At 32.9% G+C, this 19,942-nt stretch overlaps 2 protein-coding genes across 3 annotated transcripts in view; one reads left to right on the top strand and one right to left on the bottom strand.

Moving 5' to 3' along the window:
* LOC127793789 (mannosyltransferase APTG1) overlaps positions 1-19,942 on the top strand; it is a 62,610-nt gene that overhangs the window by 38,197 nt on the left and 4,471 nt on the right. The gene's annotated exons all lie outside the window — the stretch shown is intronic.
* Positions 8,988-19,942, bottom strand: part of LOC127793788 (very-long-chain aldehyde decarbonylase CER3-like) — a 34,859-nt gene continuing 23,904 nt past the window's right edge. For both annotated transcript variants that reach the window (XM_052324514.1, XM_052324516.1), the window contains 10 exons: positions 15,074-15,297; positions 14,694-14,926; positions 14,188-14,407; positions 12,901-13,028; positions 12,545-12,804; positions 11,689-11,796; positions 10,330-10,536; positions 10,047-10,157; positions 9,655-9,828; positions 8,988-9,537 (listed from right to left, as the gene is read on the bottom strand). In XM_052324514.1, coding sequence (XP_052180474.1) covers positions 9,355-9,537; positions 9,655-9,828; positions 10,047-10,157; positions 10,330-10,536; positions 11,689-11,796; positions 12,545-12,804; positions 12,901-13,028; positions 14,188-14,407; positions 14,694-14,926; positions 15,074-15,297 — 1,848 coding nt within the window. In that variant the 3' untranslated portion in view covers positions 8,988-9,354. The remainder of the gene's footprint in view (positions 9,538-9,654; positions 9,829-10,046; positions 10,158-10,329; positions 10,537-11,688; positions 11,797-12,544; positions 12,805-12,900; positions 13,029-14,187; positions 14,408-14,693; positions 14,927-15,073; positions 15,298-19,942) is intronic.

Genomic DNA, 19,942 nt, shown 5'->3' with positions numbered 1-19,942 from the left:
GTGAATAATGAATATTTATTAAGGTAGATATAGAAGGTATTTTGAGTAAAAATATTTTTTTTATTATATTTATTAATTTTTTAAAAAAAATTATATATTTTTCTTTTCTTGAACTTTTAAGATAAATTTATTATTTCTCTCATTCGGATAACTTATCTTAAATTTTATAGATAAATTATTTTAATAAAATCTTATTTTACTTATTTTAACAAATATTACATAATAACATAGTAGTTTAACAGCTTAAAACTTTAGTTTTTATCTTACTTGCACAACGATCCTTACTTGCACGATGATCTAGGCTCACGATTCAAAGTAAAAAGATATAAAACTTAATATTATACATTACGCTAAAATTAAAATTAAAATGATGACCTTGCCTTCTCCTTAAATAATTATAGCAAGGAAGAATGTTTATGATCATTTCTAAAATGAGTTATTGTAATAGTTAGTGAAATGTATTGTATGTTAGGATTTAGTATCGAAAATAAATTACAATCAAATTATTAAACATACAAACGAACATAAAAAATGTACGTGAAAATCTCAAATCGAAAAAAATTATAAGTAGAGAGAACAAAATATCACTATAATGATATTGTTGCAATAATTTTAGAATATAAAGTACCTATTTATAAATCTATAACTTGTCTATAGATAAATTCAAAAGAATCAATTTGTATGAATCTATATTCTGATTAAAATATGAGTCACGAAGATAAAAATCTTGATAAGTCATGAAAAATATAAATCTTCAATTGTAGATGAAGTCACAATCATGGTCAAATTTGAATTCTAAATCAAAATTATAACAAGTTCTACTTTGACACTAAATTCAAATATGAAACTATTCGTAATTCTTTCTTCTAACAAAACATGGAGAGTTCATCTCCTTGATGAATACCATATCTACGTAACATTCACTACAGTTGATATTTTCAGCTACACTCGAAGTATAGGCAACAAGATTTGCCTCATCATATGTTTAATGACTTTAATGACTCCACATTCACTAATGTACTTATATCTATTCAAATCATGAGTACTCGTATTATTTAAACCTATTTGTGCCAAAATTGCTCGCATTTTTACCTCAAAATCTAAATTTTCCTATGCAACAATGAAATATCATATTTCAAAGTTGTTATAACCAAAATTAAATAACTCTAAATAGTATCAAAAGATCCACAAAGAAAAGGCCTAATAGAAAATATACCAAGATAGTGAATTTGGACCACAAATCTAAGAGAGACAAATACGTATATGTACGATCTGGGCTGAATAGACTAACGAGCAAGATATGGTCTAAATGGATTAGATATGAGTGGACCTAATCTGGATATGAATCTTGGCAGATCTATCGGATCTGAGTAAAGTTTGAAGATTAGCTGCTATGAAGGAAGCAATTGATGGCAGCAATGGCAGAAGCTACAAAGTTGTCATCGATGGTGGCTAAAGGCACGAAGAGAGTCATCATTGATAGGAATGGCGTTAGCAACGACAGAAGATGAGGTCGACGATTTGTGGAAGACGAGTTGGTTGCGACCCTTATTAGTAATTCGGCGAACGGGAAAAATTTGAGACAATAAAAGTACGAGTATTATTCGGCTTGATGTATTTTAAATACGGTCAAAAATTCGATCAAGTATCTGTCATACGAAAAAATTCGAGAGAGACTTAATTTGTGTTTAATATGTTCCAACTGAATAAATTCATCAATAAAAATTCGGCATATTATATATATATATATATATGCACACAAACATATTCTTGATAAACAAGCAAACGACTCATTAAACACAAAAATATAATTTATATTTTCACCAATATTATAAAATGAGAATTGTTAAGACGATTCATTCATATAAGCATATAAATATATTTTTGCTCAACAAGCAAACAACTCATCAAACACAAAACATAACATTCAAACCATATATTCAATACCTTTACAAGAGATCAAACTATGAGATAATACAACTACTCAAAAAGTCAAACCATAGATACTAATTCACTCACGTTGATAGCTTTGGATATCATCGATACTCAATGCTGACGATGTTTACCGAACACGATAGATCTAAGTTCATCGACATCACTTGGGAATGGCCACTGGCAGCTGCTAGTTTTAACTAGGTAATGTTGTGATCTAACCTCTTGAAAATAAGGAAACGACACATTTTCTATTGGAATGACTGAGTTTTCAAAATTTCAAATAGGGTGTGGATCATCCACGAGTAAAGATCCATTGTCACAATATGGGTTTGAATTAGTTTCTGGGTGAAACCAATTTTGAACATTGAGAGAGTTTGCAAATAGTAATTCCTTCAATAAAGATAGATGAAATTACAGATTGATAACCTACTATTGAAGGGCAAAAATATAAGAGATACAACCGTAAATGGGATCTTAAAGCCTAATTAGAGCTTCATACACGAGTGAAATGGCGGCCCCATAGTGGTCATTTACCGGAAGCTGGACCAGGAGATTGGAGGCATTACTAACACAAAAAAACCTTGTGGATGGCTTCAAAATGAGTAGGTTCTTCTTCATAGCAGAAGTAAGGGGAAAAGACGCATGATTTAGTACATTTTTTCTCAACATTTTGCAGGCACCGTACTGAGAATCGGGTCCTTACAAGATCTTCTAGTTTTTTTTTTCAAAGACTGAGTAGATCTGGCCAGATTTGGGTACTGGGTAGATCTGGGTACTGGATAGATTTGACTGGATCTTGGTAGATCTGGCTGGATGTTTGGACTGGGTAGACCTTGGTTAGATTTAGTTGGATCTGGGTAGATCGGGTTGGACAAACAGACGATAGACTTGGAGGCCAGATCTGGATAGATCTGGCTGAAGGTGACACAATGGAGACGAGGGAGATGCTGGAGATTTGAGAGAGAGGGTTTTGAAGTGAGGAAGGAGACCGAGGCAAAGAAGGGACACTGTGGATTTGATGGAACGATGAACCACAAATGTGGATCTGATGGAACAAAGAGGCGTTGAAAATATGGTGAACCACTGTGGCGAATAGGATTGATCCGATCGACGGAATGATGGAGACACGATAACACACACCGGAACGAATCGAAAAAAAATATACCCGAAGAGGGAGATCGAAGATGGAACGGCACAAGAAGAATAGAGGTGATGACGACAGCATCAATCGACGAAGACAATGCGCTACAACGAGAGAGGAAATGGAAGAGTAAGAGAAAAACGTATTCGGGTGAGATGAGAGTGAGAGAACGACAACGACAATCGGCGGGCTGATACCAGAGAAAACAAATAGGGTTTTGAAGGAGGGAGGTCGACAGAGAGGATTTGCTGGAACGGTGAACCACACCGTGGATCTGGATCGGCCTTTTATTTTTTATTTTTAAGAATATAAACGAAATTTGCACTAGAGATTTTCCCATTTTAATATTCTAAGCTACCCAATATCACAAAATGAGAATTTTTATACAGTCCAAAATCCAAATACTCAAGTCAGTTCCTTGATTAAATTAAAAAAAAATCATAATTAAATGATCGAGATATAGATGATCCAATGCCAAGTCTTCTATCAAGCCACGAAGTATCACTAACATCAATATTATCTGTTGCATTCTCCTCAAGACCTTTATCTGCAGCCTCCTCAAGTCTTTCATTAATATTTTCATCAAGCTCCACAAGATTTTTAAGATCAATTACTTTTCTATCATGCTTCTCAAAATTAGTAGAATTATTTAACATTAATGAATTCACCCTTATAGACAAGGTCCTCTAACATATCTGGTGATAATCTATTTCTCTTTTTGTTTGTGCAGCATCAAATGCACTCCAATTATGTTCACATGTAGAAGCACTACATGGTTGGCTCAATATACGAATAGCAACCTTTTATAGAATAGGAATTAAGCCTTCATTTGCTTCCCACCACACTCCTACACATAATGATCAACAAGTTAGGTTTCTGTAGGATAAATAACTTAATAAAAATATATATTAAAATAAGTTAAACAAAAGTAACATTACTTATGAGGATGAGCAAATCTCATTTGTGCCATTGAAAGAAAATTAAACATATTTGGATGTCTCCCATCATAAACCAATAATTGGTCAGCAAACTCATTTCTCTCTGTAATGTCAACCAATTTTTCTCCCACAAATAATAAACCATCTCTTATTTTAGATTGGTCATACCTTATTTTCATGTCATACATTAAAGATGGATTAAGGTAAGCTGCAATTGCATGTATCTCATGAAATATATTCTCCTCTTGTTTTGTCTCAAATAAGTCCCATAGTTGCATGTATTTGATATGATTAGTTTCACATTGTTTCTTGATGGCAGTTCTTGCCCTCTATTGCATCATAAATGTAGCCAGCAGTTGATCTATCTCTATCAACTAATCGCAATATTTTAACAATAGACTCTAAGGCAAATATAACCTGTTTTCCTTTTTTTCAAAATTTAGTACCTTGAATTATGTCCTTCACATTTTGTGCCATTGCTCTTTTGTTATATGACAAATTTCTCCAAGTAGCTGATGTAATTAAGTTTCTCAAGTCATTTTCAGCTTCTAAAATAGATTGAAGCATTAGAAAATGAGAAGCAAACCTAGTTTTGGAATACCTTTTCAAATCCTTGTGTGTATGTTCCCTCATTAAACTTAAGACAATGGTATGTTTGTACATATAATCCACAATCTCCTTTGCCTTATCAAATACCTTGCTTATCCATTGAATCTGATTATAAATAGATTTGAAAAGTAATTGAATTTCATGGGTTGCACACTTTGTTTTGTATATGTGATGATAACTTTCCATTATCATATCACCAACAAGTCCATAATTTGAAGTATTGTCTGTGATAATTTGAACTACATTCATAGTTTCAATCTCCTCAATGACAGATACAAGTAGATCTCTAAGAAAAAAAATCACTTTTTCTATGACTCGACCTTTCAAAAGACTTTAAAAGACAGGTCATTTCGGAGAATAAATAACCACATTGATAAATGACTGACCTTTTATGTCTGTCCAAATATCAGACATTAATGTGTATCCTGATAAACTCCACGATTCCTTCACTTTAGCTACATAATGTTCAACCATTGTTTTGTTATTCATCACTAATTTAGTTCTTAGAGTAGAAGAACTTGGTAACGTATATCCAATACCAAAGTCAGAAACAACCTTAATCATCTCAATAAAATCAGGTGTTTGAATAACATTGAAAAGAATATTATTCAAAAAAAAATGTTGAGCTATTTTCATGTCTACCATATTCTTATCGTTTTTGTTGTATATGGTAGGTATTGAAGTTTGTTGTAAACTTGACAAAGTTTCTTGACTAGTTCCGACATTTTCAATAGATAATTTTATCTTTTTACTATCACATCTGATAGCAATAACAGCTAGAGCTTGTACCTCATCTGGCACACTTGGACAAACCATAACATCACATCCTGTTTACCCAGATAAATGCGATTTTACTCTAGATATATCACCACGACACTCTTTTTGACAAAATTTACATTTGAATCGTCAATCTAAATTATCAGCATATTCTCAAAATTTGTTTCTTTGTCTCATTTCTTACATATAGTTTAATTTTATTTACTAATATGCATAACAATTAATTAACAAAAGATTAACATGTATAAGTAAAAATAAATTTATTAAAACTTATATAATTAAAAAATTAACAGATTCAACTAACCTAAATTAACGCAAGATAACATGAAAAAATTCAGATGCCACTAAAAACAATATATTCAAGTTCCAAAATAAATTAATAAAGCTATGTTGAAGTTAACGAACATAGTGTATGTATGGTGGTTGAGAATTGAAATCTTAATTTAGACAAATAATTGATGTTAGCTGAGGCTATATTTAGAAACGGTGTGAAATGGAAAGTAAGGAAAACAAAAATCATAGTGGTTATTGGTTGTTGATTATAATTTGTGTGTTTTCAGTTTATTTCTTCTTATTATTTTTTAAAAACAAATTTGTAATTTTTATAACTGCTCATGTGTGTGTATATACATTCTTTTCTATTACTTTTTTTTCTGTAAATTTTTTGTTGTTTGTTAAAACTCAGTATTTTTAAATTTTAATTTTAGAAATAATTTCAAAAATCAGTGCTTCAAATCTATCAATTTTACATTGTTTGATTTTAAAACTAAAAATTAATTTAAAAAATGTAACAAAATATGCCCTAAATAATCTTCCATGCATATAAAAAATACTTCAAAAAATGTTGAGAAGATTACAAAACAAGGAATAAAACAAAGCAACCAACAAAGAGATAAAAATGAGTTGAAGTTATTGAATCTGATGAGAAGTTGAGAACTAAAAAACAAACATTCCAAAGAGAAATGTGGTAAATGAGTAGTTTATTAGATAGATGATAGAGATATGAGAGATATGTATGGGGATGGAATTGAATATTAATATTTAATAAAAACAAAATGAGAGTTGAGTGAAAAGTGGGAAGTTGAAAATAATTAAATAATGGGTCATCATGAGCCATCATTAGCTATAGTAATAATTAAAAAACATTTCTAATCAGACATCATAATTTGCTCTACACATGGTCTGGGAGCATGCAACAAATTTTTCAGTTGAATTTTTTAAAAATTCGACTAATACACGTTTTATACTTTTTAGATTTAAAATATGCAAATTATTTCGAATATTTCAAAAATACGCAAGTATAATACTTTTAATAAAAATATGAAATAATTCGCGTATAATACGCGAATAATTTGACGAATTGCTAACAAGGGTTGCAGCAACAATGGCAAAAGAAGATGCCGACAATCGGTTTGCAGATTTGAACCAATGTGATAATGATGGCTAAGAGATCGACGGCAAGGTGATGACAAATGAAATGACTGGAGAAGGCGATAGTGTGTGGATAGTAAGAGGTCAGATGAGATGAACTGGCGATCGCAATGAAGATGAACAGTTGAAAGTAAACACTGCTCGACTGCTACGATAAGGGCAATCGATGGCAATTGCAAGGGGCTCATGGAAGTCGATGATGGTGAGGAGGTTGATGGTGGTCGACACTGACAGGCAAGAAGGTGGCCAACGATGATGATTACAATAGCGGCGGTGCCTAGGCAATAAAACCCTAGCTAAAGAAGATGATGAAGGATTGTAGATTCAACGATTGAGATTTGCCAAAATGATGATGGAGTTTGATTCAACGGCTTTGATATTAGTTTGTAAGAATTTTAGATCGAAAATAAACCACAATTAAATTATCAAGCATACGTTAGAACACAAATGTTTTATGTAGAAAATCTAAATCGAAAAAATCACGAACAAAAAACCAAAATATTACTATGATTATATTGCTACAATAATAATGATATTATTGTAATAATTTCATAATAATATTAGATACTTATTTATAGATTTACCACTCATCTGTATAGATATATACAAAAATAATTAATTTATATGCTAATTAGAAAATGAGCCACCAAATATCATATTTCAAAGTTCCCATTGATAAGATCCAATAATTTCAAATAGTATCAAAAGATTTATAAAGAAAAGGCCCAATAGAAAACAGACTAGTACAACGGGATCTAGACCATAAATTTGGACGAGATAGATATGTATTTGTTAGATCTGGGCTGAACAAACTAACAGGTCGAATTTGGTCTTAATGGATTGGATCTGGGTGGATCTGATTCAAATATGGATTTTGACAAATCTGTCGGATCTAGTAGATCTAGACGTGATCTACTTGATCTGAGTAGATTTGGGTACAGCTTGAAGATTGGTTGTTATAAAGGAATCAATCGATGGTAGTGATGGCAAAAGTTGCAAGGTCGTTGATGACGACTATTGAAGGCACAAAAGAAGTTATCGTCAATGGGAATGATGTTGGCAACAGCGGAAGAGGAGGTCGAGGGTCGATGGAAGACGAGTTTGTTGCCGCAGCAATGGCAGAAGATGAGGCTTACGGTTAATCTGCAGATTTGAACCGACGTAATGACGATGGCTAGGCAACCGACGACGAGGTGATTATGAAAGAGACAATTAGAGAAGGCGAGCAGTAAGAAGCCGAATGAGATGAATAGGCGACCACGATGAATATGAACAATCAAAGGCAAACACTGCTTGATGGCTACGATTATGGTAGTTAACGGCGATTGCGAGGGAGCTCATGGCAATCGATGAGGAGGAAGAGGCTGATGGTGGTTGACAGTGATAGGCAAGGAAGTGGCGGCTAATGGAAGCGGCGACTAGGCAACAAAACCCTAGCTGAAAGAAATGATGGACTGCATATGCAACGCCTAAGATTTGCCATTTGATCCAATGGCTCTAATACTATTTTATAAGAATTTTTGATTGAAAATAAATTACTATCAAACAATCAAAAGCAGACAAATGTTTTACATGAAAAAATAAAATTTGAAAAAATTATGGACAAAAAAAATAAAATATCATTATGATAATATATTACTATTATAATAGTGATATTGTTATAATAAATTCAGAATATTATGTACATATTTATAAATATATATAAAAATAATTAACTTGCATAAATCTATCTTCTCAAAGTGAGCTACAAAAATAAATTTGATGAGTAAAAAAAATATATATATATACAAATCTTATTGCAATCAAATTTAAATTTTGTTTGAATGACAGTTATAACACTATAACACTGTACAAGCTTTTCAAACGAGTGTCCTTTTAGAATTGATGTCTACTCTCAGAATTTTCTCGCCAAAGAAACAGCATAATTGAATGCCTAACTACCCACCTGGGAAACAATATGTCCTTGTTGATTTAAAGCTCACACAGCATTCGAACCCTCTACCAAAATTTTGATTAGAAATTATCCAATGTTGTAAAAGTTAGCTTGAAGGGACGCTCGAAAAGGACATTTTTAATGCCCAAAGACTGGCGATCAAACAGACGTTTTTGTTCAGACTTCAAACCTCTATATTCTTTCTTCGAATATGGAAACTGTATTTAATAGAAATTTTGTTTTATTCTATGGGTGCGTCCGTCAATGGATGTATAAATCAATGAGATATTGTATATTTATATATTACATAGAGCATGATAAGTGAGTAATAATTTCCATACAGTTGAGTTGACTATATAAAGAAAACCCAAGAATGTTATATATTCTAAAAAGAAAGAAACTAAAATTTAATCCCATTTCTAACCGTATCTCTCCCTCTTAAACACAAACGATGGGTCTTACATGCACTACTTATTCAAGTAAGCCCTGCAAGAACTCCGTGCGTTAAGAAGCGGAGCAAATTAGCTAAAAAAAATGAGAAGAGGGAGTCGATTGTTCTTTTTTTGTCAGTACTGGTGGGGTGAAAGATTCTATATTTGTTTGTGTTTTGTGAAGCTTGAGACTGGCTTCAAGCCATGTTTCAGGGCAGCTCCCCACACCAAGTCGATCCTGTCCACGTCGATGGCGCCAACTTCGTGGTGCGTCCAGCCCTCAAGAAGATGAACCACGCCGCCGGCATGGCAAGCATGCACCACCCCTCGCTCCATTGTGTACTGTTCCAAAACAGTCATCGATACTAATTAATTAATATTGTTAATGAAAACCCGTGTTCCGAATTTTTAATCCTAATCCTGTGCGAGCGTGACATGATTTATTTATGCGTTGCGTACCTCACAAGAGCCAAGTCCTTCGACATCATCAGGCAACCTCATGGCCGCAAGATCACCGTAAGTGCAGTTTCTTCTGAAGGATAGAATTGGGGGCACCACAAATTGATGGAAGTGTGTTCCGGCCGGCGCCCAGCTTTGCTCTCTTGGTGTTATCCACTTGCCCACGATCCAAGTCTGTTCATCAACAACGACAACAACGAATTTGCATTTACACCATACCCACCCCCAAGGCAGGAAATTGTTTCTCTTGTCGATCTTTGTACCGTTAGAGAAACTTCAACTTATCTGGGTGAGATGAGTACTCATTGCTATTCCTAATTTGCAAGCATTTGAGTAGTTGAAACTTGTTTGAGAAATAAATTAATCTTGTGAACAGTCGCAGTAATTAGTACCTTACAGTTTTGGGCTGCTTGGTACTTGGTCACTTGGACCAGATACTTCTGAAACTCGGCTGGGGCTTCCTTCTGTATTTTCTGATATCTCTCGCTTGACGGAGTCAACATCTGCACCATGCTCAACCCATTTAATTAGAACCATTCCATTACCTTCGTACGTATTCATTGATCCCGATCCGATTTAAAATCACAAATCAACTTTTTAGATAGCACTTTCACTTTTGGATGAGTAGAAAAACATTGAATAAGATGATGACATAATTAAGAAGATGACACTCACAAGGACTCGAACTCTCTTCCGGCAAAGGTATAGAGCGATGGCTCGGCCAAGCTTCGAGGTTGCTCCGGTCAAGAACACCTCCTTGGCATCGTCGGGGATTTCGTTGAGGATCACAGCAGCCGTTAAGGTGTTCCCATGGACGACTCGAACCTTAAGGTTTGGATGCTTGTTCACAAACAGCATTCCACCACCATTAAGAGCTTCATTCTACAACATGTTAAAACAATTAGGCGTTTATTCTCCCATGCAAGGTCAGCTATATGAAATCTAATTTGGAAGCTTCATTCTACATTACAAACACAGAAAATACGAATAAAACAAGATAAAAATATAGAAATAACAGTTAATGGTTGATTATGACATGAATAAGTTGAAAAGAAGGGTCCCGGCACCATTGATGACTTTAATGCTTCAGAGACGTTGATGCTTGCTTGCAATTAAGGAACATGGGGCTGTAATGGCAAATTCAGTACATATACAACTGGCTATCCACCAAACTACACCCCACATATATGCATATATATATATATATATATATATGGAGAGAGAGAGAGAGAGCCCATATCTATCTACTCTTCTAATCCAAGCTCCCAACCACGTCACTTGCAGACCTGACCTTACCATGCATCTTCCTATTATGGATGTGGAATATGACATTTACACACAATCTTTGTATATAAGATACCACTAAAATAATGTGATCGTGGTAATTTCATAATTATAATTTATTTTATAAAAGTCTTTCCCACATGGATATAATTGAGTTATGTCACTTCGTTCGAAAATTCTGTAGTTATGTTTGTATGACAGTCGTTACTCATCAAAATTAGAAATTAGAGAGACAGGTCCTTTCTCATCAGTTCTAAATTTCTAAAGTTTTAACTTAGTTTTTTTTTTTTGTAATCTAATAGAAAATAAACAAAATTATATGTTGCGTTGATATTTTTTATTCAACTTATAGGCACCAAACTATCTTCATCTTAACTTTTTTGAGTTTATTTAAGAAAACAAGTACTTACCTAAGTATTATTAATTAGTACAATGGAACATCAAACATGAAGAACTTTGCGATTGTTTAACTTTGAGATTAAGATATGGGTGTGATTGGTTTTCTTAAACATATTTTTACAAGATAAATCCATTTTTTAACCTAACAAGAAGGCTTAATTTGAGAAAATAGATCAAAATACAGAGACTTGAAATATTAAAAATAAACTACAGAAAAGAAACCGATGCGAGAAGAAGGTATCCCCATGTGAGGGACCCCTTCCCTGTAATGTCTTGATGTCCTTAAAAGTTTTTCAACAATAAATAATAGGTGTGGGCGAGGGAAATGGAGAAAGAAAGCAACCAACCAACCTTATTCAGTGCAGCAAGGCTAAGGACTTTAACTCCCAATCTGTCTGCCCTTAGAATAGCTTCCTCAATCTGGTTGTTGATCCCCTTCCTAGCAAATGGCAAGAAATACTGCATGTGGAAAACAAAAGGGCAATTGGTTACCATCAAACAGCAAAGATAAATGACGGGATGTTTTCGAGAAGAATCTACCGAATAATTTACTAACAATGTTATATTGCCCAAATTAACTTCATTTGCTCCTATAACATCTAGGGTCTAGGGTTCCTAAAATAAACTGTCTAAACCATTTAATGCTATACATTGTTATTGCCAAATGATATTTAGAGGAAAAATATTATTTGTTTTTCTTAGACTACACCTTAAACTACATAATATAGTTAAAATGAAAAAAATGTCTCTTAAGACGGTGAAATATGTGACTAAAATACCTCTTCTTCAAGACAATAAAAAAGGGCAAGATAATAAGGTGTAAGAAATATTTTAATTATATATACATATATGTCTAATTTAAAGTGTAGCTTTTCATATAAAGTAGTATAGTCTTTGATATTCTTGTACAACAATCCATATTTTTTATATCATTTTTAAACAGTCACATTCGTTTGTGTCAATTTTAATCTGTACAGTATTACCCCAATAAAAAGAGAGTAATGAAACGTGTATCAACTGTGTTAGAAATCTGACAAAGTCGGCTGACAAAATCGTCAGAGAAATAGAAAAACAAGATATACACTTTAGGGAACCTTTACATAAACAATAAAAAGTGTATCAAGGGCTATCATGTTTGGCTAATCGCAAAATATAATAATTACGGATTTTCTTCTATAGTCAAAATAAATCAAGTGGATGAAGAGACCTGAAAACCATAGCGAGGAACAGCCCAGGTCTGGTGGAGGCGGCCTCTGAGATTGTAGAAGGAGAAGAGGAAGGTCTTCGACTTAGCCCACATCACCAGCATCACCACAAAAGCAAAGGGCCACATTGGGAGAAAGAGGATCCTCGTTGTGAACGGCGTCGATGACACTGATCTCAACACGAAGGGACTGTGCAATGAATGCGATATATCCACCACATGCGCCAAGAACACAAAATCTGGCACCCTCCACTTCTTTTTTGCTGCATTCATGTTACGTATTTGAGTTATAAAAACCATAAAAATGACCCAAGAAAAGGCAACCAACACTCGTACAACCGAAAAGTCTGACGATGTACCTGAATCTAAGCTTATCTTCTTTTGCAACTCCCATGATTTGCTGTTGAGGGTGTTTCCCACTGCATCATAAAGAGGCATGAAAAGGCAGAAGTTGGAGCCCTTCTCTGTGTGGTGAAGGCTGTGGTATCTGTGAATCAAACCCACCAAAGCAATGAATTTTTTTTTGACAGAATATTAGGTTATTTTTTGAATATTACAAAGGCTTTGGGGCAATGGTAAATTAAAGGATGCTTTGACCTCAAGAGTTGGTTTTGAATTTTTTTTTTTTCTGATAAAAATGAACCATAAAAGATTTGATTTGAAGTTTATTTTGGCCGGTCAAGGTATGGTTGAAGTTGAACAATGATCATATTATAAAACTGTCACATCAAGGGAGAGTTACATGGATTCTGTAAAAGCACCTCATAAATGTGACAACTCAACACAGTGAAGCTTGTGATCTTTTTAATCAAAATATATGATAAATTTATATATATATTGAAAAATTATATATTTGAAAAGTTAAATGCTGTTTTATATCTTGTGTTAAAATATAAAATTAAACTAATGATAAATATGTCTTTCACTAATTTTTGAAAAAACAGAAAGAAATTAACACTTGTGATTTTTTTTTTTGTGTGTGTGTAGATTTTGCCATTTTGCCAGACACGCATTACCTTACCCCTTTGATTTAAATATTATTATGGCCTAAAAATGTTTGCACAAAACGGTACGTTATTAAATTTAACATAAATTTTCCACCTAGCTTACAAGAGGTAAGATAAATATCATTTCCTATGAGCAAAAAAAAAAAAAAAAGAATAAAAAACGTTAAATATCATTTCCCTATATCTTAAAATTAGAATACTCGTCCAGTAATAATGAAATTCTGTCAGATTTTATATTCTTAAATTACCTTCATATAAAATGGTACTTGGAAAATTTTCAGTCTATGCTATTATGAAAAACAACAAGAATAAACAGAAGGCCTGCCAGGTTTTTATATTCCTAAATTATCTCTAAACAAAATTTCATATTAATAATATCATAAAACAGTTGCCTCAGCCAATGCCTATTTACACCACCCCGAACCGCTGTTTAGGTTAGCATCTTGCAACAGAAGGGTAGATGAAAAGAAAAAGAAAATGGCGTATAGAACTTACATACATATATATTTTTACATATAAAAGTACTTAGTTTTAGTTGGTTTCCTTTTTAATCTTTTTAATCATGTTGTGTGCATGATTGGTACATGAAGATTGTGTGGAGGAGAACATCTCTTAATTGTGAGTGAGAAACTAACTTACGTTGGAGTATAGAGAAGATATCTGAGGAAGGGGAAGAGCTCAAACAACTGATGGGGAACAATCTCAACGTTGCAATGCCCCAAACATCTGAGAAAATCGAAGATCAAGACATAGCCATAGATCATGCTCATTGATCCAAACCCCATCACACATGTCCCGATCACTGGTATCCCAATCACAGCTGTTAGCACAAGATGCTCCAAAAAAGTGGCATTTCCAGCTGCACCCATAGTCATCAAGATGAAATAAATGAATGAAAAAGTAAGCAAACTTTATCAGAATTAAATGGGTTAGTTACTGGGTATTTTGGAAGAAATCATTTTGGGTTTCGGGAACACTGTATGATCAAAAAATTAGTGCTCGCAGTACTAAATAGGAAAAAAGAGTTTGCCTAATTATTTAGGCGATTAATCTTGTTATTACAAATTAACACATGATGAAAGCATCAAATGAGTTTGGGCACTAAGTCTCCGAATTACAAAATAATTTATTGTATTTTGACTTACCAGTTAAGGGCTGAGGAACAGGTGATGAGTGGTGGAGAGAATGGTAATGGGTGAAGAGAAATTCTCCATGGAAGAGCTTGTGAACCCAATAGTATAAGGGCTCTGAGAGCCCAATGTGGAGAAGAATGGCTGCAAGAAAGCCTCTTGTGTCCCACAAGGGAAGATTGGAAAGACCTGGGAAGATGTAGCTAGCCATGGCAGCCACTAGGGCTTGAAGAATAATGAAATTGTCCCTGCAAAATAGTGGGGGAGAAGAAATGAATTCAGTCATTTTTAGGAGAAAGAGCAGGATTTTTTGTTTCTTTTTTTTTTTATTGATAATAATGAGAACTCGCAATAACAGCCCTTTAACGTATGCGATAGAGAGGAGGAGGAGTTACCACTCCCACTCTTTGTCGATCTGCTTGAAGTCGACACCTTGGTTTAAGATCCGGCGACAGCGGGTGATGAAAAGCATGTTGCTCCAAGAAGTCCATTGCTGATACATAACAGCTCTAAGAGCACATATAATTAGAATGTGAAGGCAGCCACTGTCCTTCGTGATCATACCCTCTTGGATTCCTGAGTACAATACTTGTGCAACAAAAGGTCCAAATAACAGATACTGCACCATCAAAAAGGAAGACCAAAACAAAACACAACATAATTCACAGGTGATAGAAAAGGCACGAAGGGCATAGAAAGTAAGTTAGGTTATTGCTTCCATACCTTGAGATCCCAGGTTTTCCCAGGGCCAAGAAGACAAGGTTGCAGCCATGTTTACCATTTACTAATCAAATCTCTCCTTTGGTTCTACTTAATTTCTTCTGTAGCCAGCTCTTTGCAGCAATAACAGCTCAGTTCTGTTGGATCAGAGAGACAGAGAGAAAGAGAGAGGGTTTTGAAGCTAGCTAACTAGCTTTTGTCTTCCCTTTGTTAAAAAGGATGTATCTCTCTTCACTCTGAATGAACCTGTTATTCTCGGTGCTCCGATGGCCTGCTTATATAGTTGAAAATGAACAACACCAACCCATAAAAAAAAAAGAAAAATAATAAAAAGTTTCTTGATGAATTGAAGGGTAACCTTTTGTCTGGAGGGAGGGAGGGAAGCGTGCAAGCTCAATTAATTAATTGATAATGGGCGACGGATACTGGAAAGGGAACTGAAAAACTGTAACGCGTTGGGCTTTCTTGGCCAGTGGCCACCATGGCACAGCTGTAGGGATGGACTATTTCTCTCTGAAATTTAATGAGGGTGGGTAAGTTCTGCCGCCCTCCATTCATTAGCCCTCGTGTGTCCTTTCACAAGTATGATGCATCACCAATATTATTATTATTTTTTTATTTCTTCACCTGGGTGTGAGTTTTGCGGAATTAATCTCTTTAGGGCAACTTATCTTTGGTCTTGTAAATTCGAATACGAATACAATCTATACACATTTAAAATTGATCATTCGATGTAATTTATGTGAAACTTGTCTTCCAATCTTAGTGCTGTCTTCTAATAATAATTCTATTTTTTAAGTTGCCGCACTGATTTGAACTCTTATATTCCATGTAAAACTTTAAGTATTTTATCATTGTACCAAACTTGTGGGAGATATTATTATCTATTTTATTCTATATACATTGTGTGTCTTTCTTTTATTTTCTTTCACAATAAAAATAAATTAACTACTATTTTTTAAAGATTCTATTATTTTTATTTATTCTTTCTTTGAGTGTTAGATTTTTTTTTTTAAATTGAATTTTTTTTTTAAAATTGACAAGTCGCCGCACTTATTCAAACTCCAATACTCCATTGTAAACTCTAAGTATTTTACCAGTGTATCATACTTGTGGAAGCTATTATTATCCATTTTAAATCTATAAAGATTGTGTGTCTTTCTTTCATTTTCTTCACAATAAAAATAAATTAACTAATTTTTAAAAGATTCTATTGTTTTTTATTTATTCTTTCTCTCTGTGTTAGATTTTTTTTTTTAAATTGACCCCCCTTTTCCAATTTTTAGAATAAGCTTTGGAATTTTTTTTTCAATTTTATTTGGGTTAAAAATATAAAAATAATTAGATAAATTGCACACAAAACTCCTTGTAGTTTGGTATAGTATGGGACACCCTATTGTTCAAAATATTTTTCTAAAAATCTCTCTGATTTACATTTTTTGCATATATAAAGGCCCTCTATTAGTTTAAAAATATTTTTAGATGAAGTATTCGACTAAAAAATATAAACTACAGGGCCATTAAAAGACATTTTTTTTTCAAGGAGTCTAGTTGTAATTTACCCCCAAAATAATCTTAAAAACAGTAAGCAAACAGCGTGGCATTCTTGCTGTGACTCAGTAAATTGGTGTTGTCATTTATGAAAATTCAAGAAAATTTCATAGTCAAAAATTCATATGTCTGTTTCATAAATGTACTTGTACTGTACTCATAAATGTATTGGGGAGAAAATAGAAAAAAATATAAAACCCTGGATCATGAATTACTATATTAGTTAGATAAATTAATCGGCCAAAAATATATTTATATTCCTAAACATTTTGTAAAACTCTAAATTTTTTGTGATTCTAAATTGTTCCTGAATTGAGATCAAAAGCATATTTACGTTACTAAACTTTTGTGTTTTTTCCTGATGACAGCCTAAAAAGAATTGTGTTATGCTTAACATATTGTATTTTCTAGGCATTAAATAAGCACCAACAATTTTCACAAGGCCGCTGATGATTAATTGAGTTTGCTCAGAGTTTGTTGACCAATGGATGTCCATTCCTTTCGAGTTAGACGTTACTTTAATTGATCTAACTTAGGATTATTTAAATAATAAAAGAAAAACTATAATAATTAAGTTAGTGATTTTTAATCAAGATATAAGTTGAAAAAAGGTAAGATCATATGAAAATATTTCGATAAAGTGATTTATTATTTTTTTATTAATATTATCTGATAATTATTAAAAAATAAGTCACGTGACTTCTTATTTGAAATTATTTAAATAAAACTTATCTTTCATTCCTTCAAATAAATTTATCTTAAATCTTATAGATAAGAAAAAATGCAGTATGTCTTCTAATATAATTTAAAAAAATTAACAAATAATTTTGATAAAAATATCTATATGTTTAGTTGTACATTTTCGTTTTGAAAAAATGAATGAATAAAAAATAAAGAGTTACTCCTCCTATTTACCATCTCCCTCTTTAATTTTTTTTTCCATTATAGTTAGAGGCATTTTTACCAACCACTCCACTCTCATCATCAACTTTGAATCTTCTTATTTAAAAGTAAAAAATGAACTGCCTGTCTTCTTGCCTTAGGCTCATGGTTGCAATAAAAAAAATAAAAAATAAAAGTGATTTATGAAGCCCAAATGATAATATTTATCTGGCCATGGTGCAGCCAAGTCATGGGCAATTGTCCAATCTTGGTGTACTTTTAATAGTGTTAAATGCCTAACAATGACACTAACCAATCAACTGTTTGATCCCATCATTAAGTGCACTTGGGAATCAGTTTCCAAGTAGTATCCGTTTCCAATCTTGATTGCATTACATGTACTGTATATACATGTATGCGTACACATGCCAAAACCAGAGGTATTTGAAATCCTTTATGTCTGAATAGCTCCATAAGGTCAAACAAATCACATTTTATCATTAAATAAATAAATAAATAAATAAATCCATTTTAATTGATTTAAGTAACGTTTCATAAAATGAACAAGATAAAAGAATATCAAAATAAGTCTAAAAATAATTATTCGGATCAAGATATAAAATAGTTAAGATAAAGTTGTGAAGTATTCTAATATTTTTTATCAAGTTGTTTGTTAAATTTTTTAAAAATGCACTGGAGAACACAAATGTCATTTTTTTTCTTATCTATAAAGACCAAAATAAGTTTATATCTTGAGAGGAGAGAGTATAAGCATATATTGAAATATTAAGATAAGAGGTCATTAATTATTTTTTTCAAAAATTGTCAAATAAACTTAACAAATATATTAAAAAGAATAGAAGTTCAGAATACATTTCATATCTTGACTTTTTCATCTCATATCTTGATTAACAAACGCTTTCTTAGTATATTGTGATTGATAATATTATTGGTACATTTTTGTATACATCTTGAACTATACATAGGTGTACCAATGATAAAAAATACTCTCATGAGGTGCATAGAGACGCGTGAGACGCATAGAGACGAGGGATATTTTAGTCATATTATCTCTTTGTGTAACTCAAAATATATAAAAATAATATAAGTCTATCATGATTCTAATTTATTATTATCCTAATTTCTTGCTATATGCATACCAATATATCTTGCTTGCTCGCTTGCCTATCACCTCACTTTGTTTGACCTTTAAGCCCGCCCTCCACACCCGCTTGCCTATCACCTCACTTTAAGCCCGCCCACCTTGCCCATCACCTCACTTTGTTTGACTTTTAAGCCCGTCCTCCACACCCGCACTTGACATGTTTTCAAATCTCCGTCAACAACTTGCTTCTTTGCTGTTGAAAGCAATAGAGAGTCAAAATAATTAATTATGAGACGTCGGAAACGACAGTTGGCTTACTTCTCTCTAACGTGCCCGTGACAGTTGGCTGCTTCTAAACTTGCCTGCTAATTATAATGGGTACAAAAACTTTTTAATTTGTTCTTAATTTATATTTCAGTAAAAAAAAATTATGAAATAACTAAAAAGATCATGGAATCTATACGCATTCGCTATTCAAGAGGACTAAAAGGTCAATTATATTAATTGTTGATGATACTTTATCTTATACATTAATTACTTACAACTAACCATTATAGCTAAACTAGTATTGCCTCTCAATTAATGTCAAGGCCATCTTTGCTACTGCTGTCATTCAAACTTGGCACGTGCTTCTACATTACCTACAAACTCGTTAGAAGATCAAATTGTATCTTGATATATATGTTACAACAATGCCAGTGTGATATATCTAAAGAACAATATCGACTTCAAACCATACTGATAAAATCTAAAAAAAAAAAAATTGAAAAATTCACATATAGAATAAGTTGTCATGCCACTAGTTACATTAGAATTTAAATATCGATTAATGCACGAATTGACTCCAAACAACATCCCCCTATACGAAGAGTTTGGATTGCAAGCAGATAACAATTTCTGAAACATCTGAAGATAAGCAACCCATGAAAAAACCAATCTGGATAGAAGATGACCATCAAAGCAATCTCCAAGCTAAATTTCAAAACGTAGTTTAAGTTAAAAAAAA

The sequence above is a fragment of the Diospyros lotus genome, chromosome 2 (assembly GCF_014633365.1).
Source record: "Diospyros lotus cultivar Yz01 chromosome 2, ASM1463336v1, whole genome shotgun sequence".
NCBI lineage: Eukaryota > Viridiplantae > Streptophyta > Magnoliopsida > Ericales > Ebenaceae > Diospyros > Diospyros lotus.
Note: the sequence above shows the minus strand (reverse complement) of the source record. Positions and strands in the feature narration are given on the sequence as shown.